The sequence below is a fragment of the Phyllopteryx taeniolatus genome, chromosome 8, assembly GCF_024500385.1.
Source record: "Phyllopteryx taeniolatus isolate TA_2022b chromosome 8, UOR_Ptae_1.2, whole genome shotgun sequence".
Taxonomy (NCBI): domain Eukaryota; kingdom Metazoa; phylum Chordata; class Actinopteri; order Syngnathiformes; family Syngnathidae; genus Phyllopteryx; species Phyllopteryx taeniolatus.
The window spans coordinates 26,743,259-26,755,606 of NC_084509.1; the positions used below are offsets into that span (position 1 = coordinate 26,743,259).

The following is a 12,348-nucleotide window of genomic DNA, read 5'->3' on the forward strand; positions in this document are numbered from 1 at the left end:
TGTCATTTATGTAAGGCGAAGTTGTGTCACGTCATCACGCACGCACGCTCGCGCGCTTGGCGATAAGCTCAAGCGTGACCCTTGCCCTCTCCGAGTTAATCAGTCAGCCGGCGGAGACACCCGAAGTCGCCGTCCAAGAGGAGCGCAGACGTCGGCGGTGAGCGAGATGTGTCGGGACGCGCTTGCGGCGGCGCGGCGCTTGCGCGTACGCGCGCTGGCCGCCATCGGGGAGGCGTCGACGCGGTGAGTCCGCCGGGCAACGCCGCCTCCCGTGACCTCTGACCTGTGAGCGTCTCGCGGCGGCAGGCGTCTGGCTCGGACGTCGGCGCTAGGTCAGGTCCTGGCGGCGCTGGTGTGCGGCACTGCCGTGGCGTCGCAATATTTGACCTCCGTCTACCACGCGGACGCGCCGATGCTCCAGAGCGTCCTGCACTACGCGCTCCTCGGCGCCATCTACACGCCCGCGCTGCTCTGCGGGACAGGTGACACACGCACGCACGCACGGCAAGAACCGGAACTCTGAGGCTCAGGCCTGTCCCGCTCTTCTTCCTTTGCGAACGTTGGAGGTTCCGGCAGCGTCTTCCGGGCGGGCCGCGGGCGCTGGCTGCAGTACTCGCTGGTGGGCCTGGCGGACGTGGAGGCCAACTACGCCGTGGTCACAGCCTACCGGTACACGACGCTCACCAGCGTGCAGGTGACGCAATGTTGGCATACGTCACGCCTCGACGCGTGCGGATGAATACGGGCTCCGCGCTTCCATACGAGTCCAAGTCATAAAATACTTTCGAATATGTTTTCAGCGGTCAGATACGTGCGAGTGATTATACCGAATGCGATCATATGTAAGTAAGTGTTCCGATTGAAATACGCCTCAGGGTGACGACTAACGAAGTGTTCCGCGGAAGTAAGCGGACACACGGAAGTGTTCCTGTTATGTATGGGTTCGGCACAGACAAATCACAAAGTGTAAGTTTTCCCTTTTTTGTTATTTGTTGTAGCTTTTGGACTGCTTTGTGATCCCGGTGGTGATGTTTCTGTCCTGGTGGCTCCTGAAGACGCGTTACCGTCCCGTCCACTACGCGGCCGTCTGCGTCTGCTTGCTGGGCGTCGGCGCCATGGTGGGCGCCGACCTGCTGGCGGGACGAGACCAGGGCTCCGGTGACGTCACTACTTTCCTCCAATCGATGCGCTCACCGCTCTCACTCGCCAGAAACAAAAAACTCACACCAAAAATTCTCACGCGTTCCATTAAAACCTCTCATGCACAGACAGAAAAAAAAAAAAAAACTCACACATAACATAAAACCTCTCAGACATGTAAAAAAAAGTCACACATACCAAACCTCACGAGCATAAAAAAGATCACACTCACCCAAAAAAGTAAACTCGACTAAAATCACAAAGACACGCACACACCAAAACACTCAGATGTGCACTAAAACAAAACTTCCAAAGTCACACCCAAAAAAAAAATTAGAATTTCTCATTGCTTTTTAAAATTCTTTTTTTTTTTTTATTAATTGCTCCACATAATTATTTTTTTCTGTTGAATAAAAGAAAACATTTTGGGTGTTAGTGATCGATTTTCTGGGTGTTTTTTTTTTGGGGGGCCCCGACCGTTTTGAAGTGTTTTGATTTGGCGCGCGCAGCCTCCAACGTCCTGCTGGGCGACGGCCTGGTGCTGCTCAGCGGCGTCCTCTACGGTCTGTCCAACGTGTGGCAGGAGTACGCCGTCAAGAACCGAAGCCGCCTGGAGTTCCTCGGCATGCTGGGACTCTTCGGGACCATCATAAGCACCGCGCAAATGTAAGAATGCACGTCGTCGTCGCGCACGTCTGTTGGTTGCAAGTAGGCCGAGCGCAGACACGTGGCCGCGCGTGTGTTCGGTCGCAGGTCGGTCCTGGAGCTGCGGCAAATTTCCGCCATCCGGTGGAGCTGGCAAGTGGGTGAGTGTCACACGACAGCACGTTTCGTCGGGTTCGGTTTGGAAACTCTGCCACGTTTGTTGCGCTCAGCGCTGCTGTTTGGGGCCTTCGCGTGTTGCATGTTGGCCTTGTACAGCCTGATGCCCGTCGTGGTGAAGGAAAGCAGCGCCGCCGCCGTCAACCTGTCCATGCTGACCGCCGACGTCTTCGCCATCTTCTGCGGCATCTTCATCTTCCGCTACAGCGTGAGTCCCGGGGAGGAGGAACACCGCTCGGGCCCTTCCCGCCCTCGCTCGGCTGTCACGTGAGCGCCCGACTTTGAAACCCGAACCCCGCGTTCGAACCGCGCTTGGAAATTTAAAACCCTAACTCATTTGAAACCCAACCCCTAGTTTGAAAGCCTGTCCGTCGTTTGACACCCAACTTTGGAACCCTAATCGCATCTTCAAACCCGAACCCTAGTTTGAAACAGTAATTTCAAACCCTACCCATAGTTTGAAACGCTAATTGGAAACCTCGACCTAGTTTAAAGCATACCCCTAATTGGAAACCCTAGCCCTGGTTTGAAACCTAACCCTATTCTGAAACCCAATACATAGTTTGAAACCCTACCTCTCGTTTGAGACCCTACCCAAAGTGTGAAATCCTAATTTGAAACCCTACCTCTCATTTGAGACCCTACACCAATTTTGAAACCCTCATCAACCTTGAAATCCTAATCACATTTTGAAACCCTAATCCTTTTTGAAACAATATTTTGATTTTAAATGCTAATCCTGGCATGAATGGCTCATTTGAAACCCTACTCTGAACGCCTTCCCTGTCCGCGTCAGTTCTCAGGTTTGTACGTGGTGTCGCTGGTGGCCATCTTCATCGGTTTCATCACCTTCAACGCCGTACCCACGCCCGAGAGCGCCGTCGGCCCCTCACCCTTGTCAGAGGAAGGTCGCCACGACAACGCATCCAAACAGGAAGTGGCGTCGGGATCGCAGGAAGTGGAGCAGAGGAACTGCACTCATGTTGTTGAGTGCACTCGATTGTGAAACCTCCAAAATGTTTTGGGATTTTATTTTATTTTTTCCTCAATTCTGGAAAGCTTGAAACCTTAACAGTTCCATGAAACCCAAATTTGAAACCATTGCCCTTGCTTGAATTCCCCACCCTTACTTGAAACCCTACTTTTAAACCCCAACCCATTGTTTAATCAAGCCTCACCTGAAACAACTGCAGTTTGAAACTTTGATAATCTGAGCCTAGTTTGAAACCCTAACCCTTGCTTGAAACCGTACCTTTAAATCCTATCCCAAATTTAACCCTCGCTTGAAACCCTAATTTGAAAGCAATATGAGAATAGTTTTTGATTTTTTATTTTATTTTTGTTTATGTAAGGTGTAACACATCTTATTTGCATACAATTTTAATTGTAAGAGTTGATGTATTTGTAATTTGCAGTTATAAATTCCGCATTGAACTTTCACCTTGTCAGTGAAAAGCATCTCGAAGTGTTGCTTTTCTCTGGAATTTTCCTTTTTTTTTTTTTTTAAATTTTTTTGGGATATTTTGCTTTCGTTGATTAAACGGATGCGATTCTTGATTCCCAACGAAAGACGGCAAACAATCGGTTGAAATCGCTCGCATTTATTCAGGATCTCATGAGCAGCACAAATTGAAGTTTTACCCTCAAAACAACCTGAAAATGTCAGATTATAATTTCAAATGGTGATCGCAAAAAGACATTCAATGACTCAAAACTTTATTTGTCAAGCTGTCACAAATGTGTTTAATGACATCATAATGCAATGTGTTGATTTAGTAAAAGTAAAACAAAAAGATACAAACAAAGTCATTTAAATGTTGACTGTAAAAATGTAAGTGATTAAAAGCTAAAAGATGATCAGCGGTGCGAATCGTTGACGCTTTGAAGCACAAAGAACGATTTATATATTTTGTTTAAGAAAATATATCCTACCATTAAACTTTGCGCTCATGTGTTTAGCTTAGCTTAATTTAAAATAAAGACAGGAAGTAGCACTTACTAGACACTTTATTAGGTACACCACTTTATGCCATCCAATACCATTTTTTTAAAATAAAAATTTAACAATATTGATCAATTTTATGTCACACAGACAGCTGTCCCTCATATTTGTAACTTTATAGTTTAATATCTACTTTGTATCGGTTCAGATCCGAGGGTGTACCTAATGAAGTGAGCACCCCCGCCGATCAGGCTTTTTCCGCGGTGACGGGCGAGTCCGGGACTTGCAGAGACTCCAGAGACGAGCGCACATCCGGAAGAAGTTCCTCCTTGTCACTAAGGACACAAAAACAAACAAAGACAAAGACCTGACAAATCCAATTCAGGATGGCCAAGCAGGCACCGTCATAGCGCCACCTACCTGATGGCGGAGGCGCTGCGGGACACACGCGGCCGTCGCAGCGTGGTGACCACCAACGTGATCACTCTAGAACAGACCCTGGTACTGATGCTAGTACCGAACCAGGTACTAAATCTTGTACTAATCCTAGTACTGACAGTGGTACTAATTCTAGTACCAACCCAGATACTTATCAGAGTACTGATCTTGGTACTGATCCTAGTACTGACAGTAGTGCCAATCCTAGTACTGATCTTGGTACTGATCCTAGTACCAATCCTGGTACTGATCCTAGTACCAATGCTAGTACTGACAGTAGTGCCAATCCTAGTACTGATCTTGGTACTGATCCTAGTACCAATCCTGGTACTGATCCTAGTACCAATGCTAGTACTGACAGTAGTGCCAATCCTAGTACTGATCTTGGTACTGATTCTAGTACCAATCGTAGTACTGATCTTGGTACTGATCCTAGTACCAATCCTAGTACTGATCTTGGTACTGATCCTTGTACCAATCCTAGTACTGATCTTGGTACTGATCCTAGTACCAATCTTAGTACTGAACTTGGTACTGATCTTGGTACCAATCCTAGTACTGATTGTAATACAGCCCCAGGTGTTGCTTTTAGTTGTGTTGTTGGTGTTAAGCTCGTGTCTGGCGTGACGGCTCCACCTACCTGACGACGGAGGCGCTGCGGGTGAGGCGCACGCGTCGCAGCATTGTCACCACCAGGGCGGACACCAGCACAGTACAAATGGCCGCCAGGGTCAGGAGAACAAAGAAGGCTGAACACCACCAGAAGAAAGTACAACCATAGTATGAGTACCTTTACAATTAATACAGTTCAGTAGCCCATATGTAAGGACTTGGCATGAGAGCCGGAGCGCTAACAGGCAACTAAAATGACAACTCGCTGTGAGAGAGATGCTCATCCGCTTCCTGGCTACTGTCAAGGTGCCATTGAGCAAGGTAAGCTTGCAAGTGTGTGATCTGGTTCTAAATGAGTAAATGGGCTTTTACTTGTACAGATCTTTTCCAAGTTCAATGCCGCCAAATGACCTGTGGGGTTCCCCAAGGGTCAATCTTGGGACCCTATTGTTCTCCGTATGGTGTGCAACACAAAGTATATATTGGAGTTTACACTGAATTTCCCCTTGAGGGATTGCAATTATAATAAATTAAAAGTTGTTGTTTTTGTGTTTTTTTTAAATCCAATTATCCCTGCTGCAATCCTTCTGTTCTGTTTCTTTTTCACTCTGTCCTCCCCCTCTCTCACTTTGTCTGTCCCAAAAACAATGAAGATGAAGTCGGTGTGTGAGGGTGAAGACCTACCTGCGGTCCAGCGACTGCGTGTTTTGTCCCGACCCGCAAAGGAACCTGCGGGAACAAGCGGGGGGAGAACGTGAGATACCACTGACGAGAAAAACTTGGGACTGATTCTTGTAGCCATCCTCCTGCTGATACTGGGTCGGTACCCAGGTACCGAATATAGTGTAGTTTGGACCGTGGACCGTGGTTCTGATCCTAGTACCAAAGCAGACACCAAATATAGTACTGACCTTTGTACTGACAGTGGTACTGATTCTTGTACCGACTTTAGTTCTTTCTTAGTACGGATCCTGATACTGATATCAATATAGTCCCATGTACTAAAAATAGTACTGAATGTAGTCCTGATCCTAGTATCGAGCTAAAGCATAACTACAATACCATCCTGATATTGACAGTGGTACTAATTCTAGTAACGACACTTGTACTGATCCTGGTACAGATCCCAGTATTACTAAATGTAGTACCGACCAGAGTACAGATTTGAGTACTAATTCCAGTGCCAACCCAACCTTAACAAATAGGTGTACCGATTTCCCAATACTAAATCCAATATCGACCCCGGTACTAATCCAAGTACGACAAATCCTATTTCTGATGCTAGTACCAACAGCAGCACTAACTCCATTACCGAACCTGGTCCCTATCCAAATACCGAACCTGGCATGAAATCTAGTACAGACCGTTGTGCTGATACTAGTACGATCAGGGTACAGATCCCGGTACCAATGCTATTAGTGATCCAAGAACTGTGCTGCGCGTCCAAATAAATTCGTGCACTTACCGTCCGCAGCGCCGGCACATCGGGTCCGGCAATCCTCGGCGCTGTTGAATAGGTTCCGGTTGCCGCGGCAACCCCCGTAAACGAATGATTGACAGCTGTCGGTGGCCGGGTCATAGTAGAACATGGGGAAGGCGGCGCGGCACGGACCCGGGTCGGGAGACGCCAAGCATTCTTCATCTGCGACTAAACAAATAAAAAGAACTTTCAAGGTCAAAATACGTTCGAGGCCACCGGACACGAGAGGCAGAGAGGTCAAAGTTGAAAGCAGTCGGAGAGTACCTGACGGCGAATCCGACGGGAGGATCTTCTTGGGAGCGGGAACGACGCTGACTGCGGGACCACACACACACGCGCGCACACACAATACTTCAAGACGATTGGAAAACACGCATCGTTCAGATACCAATTCTCGCGCTGTGCTGCCTTCAGATGCATAAAACAGCAACACGACGTTAGCCCACCGCTCGCTTAATGCTAACGGACAATGCAAAACGCCAGAGACGGGGGCTGACGAATAACATCTACGGGCGCAGTAACATGGATGGAGTATGTGTTGTTGTACCGTGGCACGCGTCCGAGCAGCTCTTTTGGTTGTTGTAGTTGTTCTTGTTGCCTTGGCAACCGCCGTAGATGAACATCTTGCATTGGCGCAGCCGGCTGTCGTAGTACCAGCGGCGGAACGCCGCCCTGCACGGACCCGCCGCCGGCTCCGCCTCGCAGCGCTCTGATTGGCCGACAGCGAGCGACAGTCAAACCCGCGCGAAGCGCCGCGCCGACGACGGCCAGAAACAAACAAACAAAAAAAAAAGGCAAACGTACCGGAATACTCCTCAGCGGAGATCACTGCGGGAAAAGAACGAGAGTCAAGTACGTGTCACATTACGCGAACGCCGTCGCGTGACCTCGTCAAGAAATCGATCGTGTCTCAGTATTAACTCGCACGTTACCTTTCTCCTCAACGGCGTAGTCAGAACTCAGCGCTCCTGCAAACACAAAGACTTTCACCCATCCTGGTAACAGGCCCAAGTACTGATCCCGGTACTACTACCACCTACTACTGGCCCTGCTACTAAATACTAAATATCAATCCAGGTGCTAACACGACTACAGATACTCTGCTGAATCTAGTACTGACCTAGCTGGTCCTCATACTGAACCTGGTACTCGCACAAGTACCAACTCTAGTACTGCCCTGTTGCTAATGGTAGCCGCTATTATTCCCGCTACAACCCGCTATTAGCATAGCTTCCGCCGTTCCGACTTGTCGTAGCATTTTGTTTGTTGCTAAATATTTACTGGGGTCGGCGAAGGGCTGCAGCATTCGAAGAGATTTGGCCGGACCTGCAGGTGGCGCTGCCGTCGACTCGTCGGGGAGAACGGAACCTGAAGACAAAAACAGACGACGACGAGCTCAGCTTTCCTTTTTTACATTAACAAACCAATTTTGAAAAACTTAATTGCACATGTAAAAATATGGTATTTTACTAATATTTTTCTATTTTATCTACAGTAAATTTATCAACCAATTTATTGTCCCAAAAAATAATGCTTATGTTTTATTTAGTTATTTACAATGAACTTACCATTCTTTAGTGTTGAATGCATATGTAAAAAATATTTGACCAATATATTTAAATTTTGAAACTAAATCAACCATTTTTTTTATTTTAAATCCATATGGAAACTTGTTTATTTTTCGAATCATCGTTATTTTTCTTATTACAATAAGTTCATTAAGCATTTTTTAAGTACATTTGCAACAACATTTACAACAATTGATGGTTCTACAAATATATTTATTTATTAGATAAATTAACTAACCAATTATTCAAAAACTGCTGAATGCATTTGTAATTAATTTGATTTTATTAGTATTTTATGCTAATATTTACAAAAAATAACTACATGGGTAAAATTGTTTATTTTCCAAATGTTTTAAAAATGTGTTTCCAATGAACTTAAAAAACGTTACGTGTGCGCAAAAGCAAATACTTGAGGGATAAATGATTATTTACAAAACGTTAAACAATTAAACAATTAACAATTTCCCCCCCGATATTTTTTCAATATTGAATTTTAAAATTAAATTGAGCTGCATGAATGCATCAAATATTACAGGACTCGCGGCAATGCTGGCGGGCGCGATCGAAGAAGGGATTCGTACGTCGGGCATGACGTCACACAGCAGGGTGAAGAAAAACAACAACAACAACAACAACCTGTGACTCCGCTACAGGCGCCCTCGCAGTCCTCGCGGCTGTCGAAGTTGTTGCCGTTGGCCTCGCAGCCGCCGTAGGTGAAGCGGCGGCACGTCCTGTTGACCGGGTCGTAGTAGAATTTGGGGAAGGCGGCGCGACACGAGCCGACCTTGGCGGGCTGGCGACACACGACTGAAAGGAGAATCCACAAAGGGGACGCCGTCAAGTGAAACATCACCGAAAGGAGAGGCACTCTTCTACTTAAGGCCGGAGCGCCAAGGCAAAGCGTGGAGAGTCTCTGTCGCCGAGATGCACTCTCCTCACTCTCACCCGTTTCCTTTCTGCAACCCGCTTCTCCCGTGACAACCGCACCATGTTTTTGTGGTTCAGTACAAAAAAAAATAATACAATAGAGCATTGCTTCTCAAACTTTTCACACGCTCTACCTAATAAATACTTAGTACCTCCATGATTGTCGACATTAAAATACAGTTGTGTCCAGACAGATTTTTCATAAGTCACTGTAAAATTGTGCATTGTTTGAACATTAACACTGCACTTAAATATAAGGGAAAAAAATACTCAAATAATCATTTTATAAAAATGTATTGCACATAAAAGTTCAATCCAAATTATAACTAAATAAGTGTTCAATATGAAATGAAAATGGCACTAAAAAGTTCAATATTTGTATTATTATTTCGCGTACCTCCAGCCTTGAAACCCGACACAGGCTTGCGGTTTTCCTCGCCGTCTCCAAGCTTGTGTTTTCATGTCAACATACCTCCGCTTATTTTCTTTTGTGTCATGAAATTAAATGAATTAGCATTCATATGGACTCAGTGTGGGGGGTGTTGTTATGTGAATTAGCCCTACTGTGATGTCACAGTGGGCAGGAAGTGACGAATGTGTCGCTCACAAAGACATTTTTCAAAATAATTCAATTGAGGACACTCTGAGGTCGGCCAGGCCCGCCGGACTCGGGCCACGAGCGGTCCGTCGCTCGATATTAGCTCTTTGCAAATCGGCAAAAATCGACCACATTCTCGGCTTTTTTTTTTTTTTTTTTTATACATTAAGACATTCTAACATAAGATATTCGAACAAACATTCCCCTGCTTTAGTATGGGACGAAAAAGTTATTTTATTCTTTATATATTTTGTAGTTAATAATCCAATTAATTAGTTATCAGAATTGTATAAATATCGGAATTATCGAGCACAGCGAAATCTCCACCGAGGCGGCGACACCCCGCTTCCATTTCTTTTATTTGCTCTCGGCGGGATCGCCATCGTTCCCGTTTACGGGTGTCGGCTCGCGAGCGGGGGCGGAACCGGACCGACCGGTACGACGCGCCCGCACGCCGCCGTGACTGACAAACGCGTGCCCGGAGAAAAAGATGGAGGGCGTGCTCGTGTTTTCCCCAGTGTGAGGCGAAGATAAATGACTTCCTGTTGAAACGATCATACATACGCGCACGCTCGAAAATATGAAGACACGATATGAATCAAAGACACAAAGTTGCCCTCCAGCCTTGAAAGTTCAAATGGAAAACGTTGACGTACAAATGTGAATAAACTGTTGCATAACCAGGCTCGTAACTCAGTTTATTCACTTTATTCAAAAACAGGACATTGTTTAAAATTGACTCATTACGATTCAGTTGCCGATTTAGTCCGTCACATCGGTCATAAAATTGGCAAAAATATGGATGATTGTTTTTCGAAGTAAAAGAAGATGTTTGCAAACGTCTTATTTTGAAAAAAAAAAACAACAACAAAAAAACAAAGACAATCGGTCCGCTTTCATGCAGTACAACAGAAATCGGAGAATATTTACTGTTGAGGTGCTGACAATCCTCTCTCGAAACAATTAATTGATTATGAAAAAATATTTTCCAATTAATTTGATAATCAATTAATTGTCGCACCTCTGTCCCACTTGTTTTTTCACCCGATCCCCCCCAATTATTTGCTTTTTTTTTTTTTTTTTAACCGATCTCCCGCTTTAGGGCTGAAACTAACCATTATCTTAATAATCGATTCATCTGTTGATTATTATTATATTACTCTATTGCAAAATGTCAATATGAAAACAAGATCAAATGTAATCGAGAATGTACTGTAAAGACATTGGTTTTTTTTTAGCGCCGCACACACAATGTCGTACATTTGTGCGATGTGTCTTGAAGGGGCGTGGCCTAGTTAGTTCACTGCTAGCATCTGCTCGTGCACTAGCATGCTCCATGCGAGTGGTGTCATTTTGTATCTTTGTGTTTGACGAGTTGTCAGGTTCAAGGTGCGGCCGGAGTGGAACGCTATCGGCGTATCGGCGACCATTTTTCATTTGACTCTCCTTGCGGTGCGACTGGAGCTCGTGAGTAACTCGAATTTTGTCTTGCGAAGCAAAATTAGAAGAAAAAATGGACTTCCTCGTCCAGCTGCCAGCGGGCGTGTTCTGGAGCAAACACACACACATTTTCTTACCTCCATCAAGGAAGTTATGTTGTCGTTCTTGTTTTGTTGTTATTTTTAAACGGGATTACACACAATATCGTTTGCGTTCTTACCTCCGCCGAATAGTTTAGGTCGTTGATCTAGTTTGTTTGTTAGGCGGATTAGATGAGTACATTACGCGGAATATTGCGACCACCATCTGGGAATGTTTGCGTTCACGTCACATTTCTGCGCCATTTGACCTCTTTTTTTTTTTTTTTCCCCCTGTGAATACAAATCACAAAGTGTGTGATCCAGATTCAGATTGTTAGGCCTCGGCGAAGGTGAACAGAGTGTCATTCTAGTGAGCCGCTTTACATAATCGAGCACCTCGATAATCAAGTGGGAGCTTTATTCAATTGGAAAACTAAGCAGATATACAATAAAACTCCAAAATCAACGAGCTAATTGAATATTTCCCATTGAAAAAGGTCAAATGAAGGATTTAAGACGAAGGTGAAATGTGAGGGTCGATGGAAGTCGATGAACTGTTCATGTATTCCATATTTGATAGCAGAGGTGGCAAAAGTACTTACAATCTTTACTTTTTGAGAACTTGGAGCAATGTAAAAAAACTAAACCAAAAAACGCGCAAGATCGACGAGTTGAGTAAGAATCGTCGCTCGGTTCCTACCGTCGTTGCTGTCGTTTGCCCGCGCCAGCCGCTCCACGGTCTCGTTTCCGGAAGGTTCCCCCGCAAGCGGCGCGGCGACCGGCGGCTTCTTCCAGCCGGCCACCCGGAAGCGGGAGCCGGGCGCCAGGACGCACACGTCGCGGCCGCCGACGATGCAGCTCACCAGCAGGCACAGCGGCGGGCCGTCGTCCTCCGGGAAGCTCAGCAAGGCCAGCTGGCAGGCCAGCTCCGAGCAGCACGCCTCCCGGCAGGCCGCCGGCTCCGCCGCGTCGAACCTTCGGGACAGGTAGCGAGCTCCGGCGTCCAAAGACCGCGGGTCCAGCTGCCGCTCGGCGGCGTCCGCTAGCTTCCAGTCGCAGGACGCGACCGGGCCGACGCAGAGGAGCCACAAAGCGCAGCCGAGGGCCGCGCGCTTCGTATTATGCATCTTCCCGTTTGACGTTAGCAAAGAACGAAACAAAATAAAACAAAACAAAACAAAGTCAAGTCAACAAAATGTCCGCAGACGAGTGCGGTGGCGAGCCACTTCCTGATTGTTTTTGTCGCGGCGCGTTCAACCTGACTCGCAGGTGAGGACGCTGTGGACACGCCCCCTCAAACA

At 46.4% G+C, this 12,348-nt stretch overlaps 2 protein-coding genes across 6 annotated transcripts; one reads left to right on the forward strand and one right to left on the reverse strand.

Moving 5' to 3' along the window:
- Positions 1 to 110: 110 nt before the first annotated feature.
- LOC133481762 (solute carrier family 35 member F2-like) lies at positions 111 to 3,402 on the forward strand. 5 transcript variants are annotated; one of them, XM_061780849.1, is made up of 8 exons: positions 111 to 243; positions 307 to 482; positions 567 to 694; positions 999 to 1,158; positions 1,650 to 1,806; positions 1,894 to 1,946; positions 2,016 to 2,170; positions 2,759 to 3,402. In XM_061780849.1, exons 1-8 carry the CDS (start codon positions 167 to 169, stop codon positions 2,966 to 2,968), a joined length of 1,116 nt encoding a protein of 371 aa, XP_061636833.1. In that variant the 5' UTR covers positions 111 to 166; the 3' UTR covers positions 2,969 to 3,402. The 5 variants fall into 5 exon arrangements, with proteins under 5 accessions (XP_061636833.1, XP_061636831.1, XP_061636832.1 ...); XM_061780847.1 differs by having other exon boundaries at positions 1,894 to 2,170; XM_061780848.1 differs by having other exon boundaries at positions 129 to 482; positions 1,894 to 2,229.
- Positions 3,403 to 3,661: 259 nt separating this feature from the next.
- On the reverse strand, positions 3,662 to 12,315 carry spint2 (serine peptidase inhibitor, Kunitz type, 2). The gene is made up of 11 exons (XM_061780846.1): positions 11,748 to 12,315; positions 8,639 to 8,809; positions 7,716 to 7,802; positions 7,367 to 7,402; positions 7,239 to 7,262; positions 6,982 to 7,143; positions 6,699 to 6,749; positions 6,420 to 6,602; positions 5,639 to 5,683; positions 4,983 to 5,091; positions 3,662 to 4,239 (listed from the first exon to the last, which is right to left on the reverse strand). The coding sequence occupies exons 1-11, from the start codon at positions 12,172 to 12,174 to the stop codon at positions 4,152 to 4,154; spliced, it is 1,383 nt and encodes a 460-aa protein (XP_061636830.1). The 5' UTR covers positions 12,175 to 12,315; the 3' UTR covers positions 3,662 to 4,151.
- Positions 12,316 to 12,348: the final 33 nt, after the last annotated feature.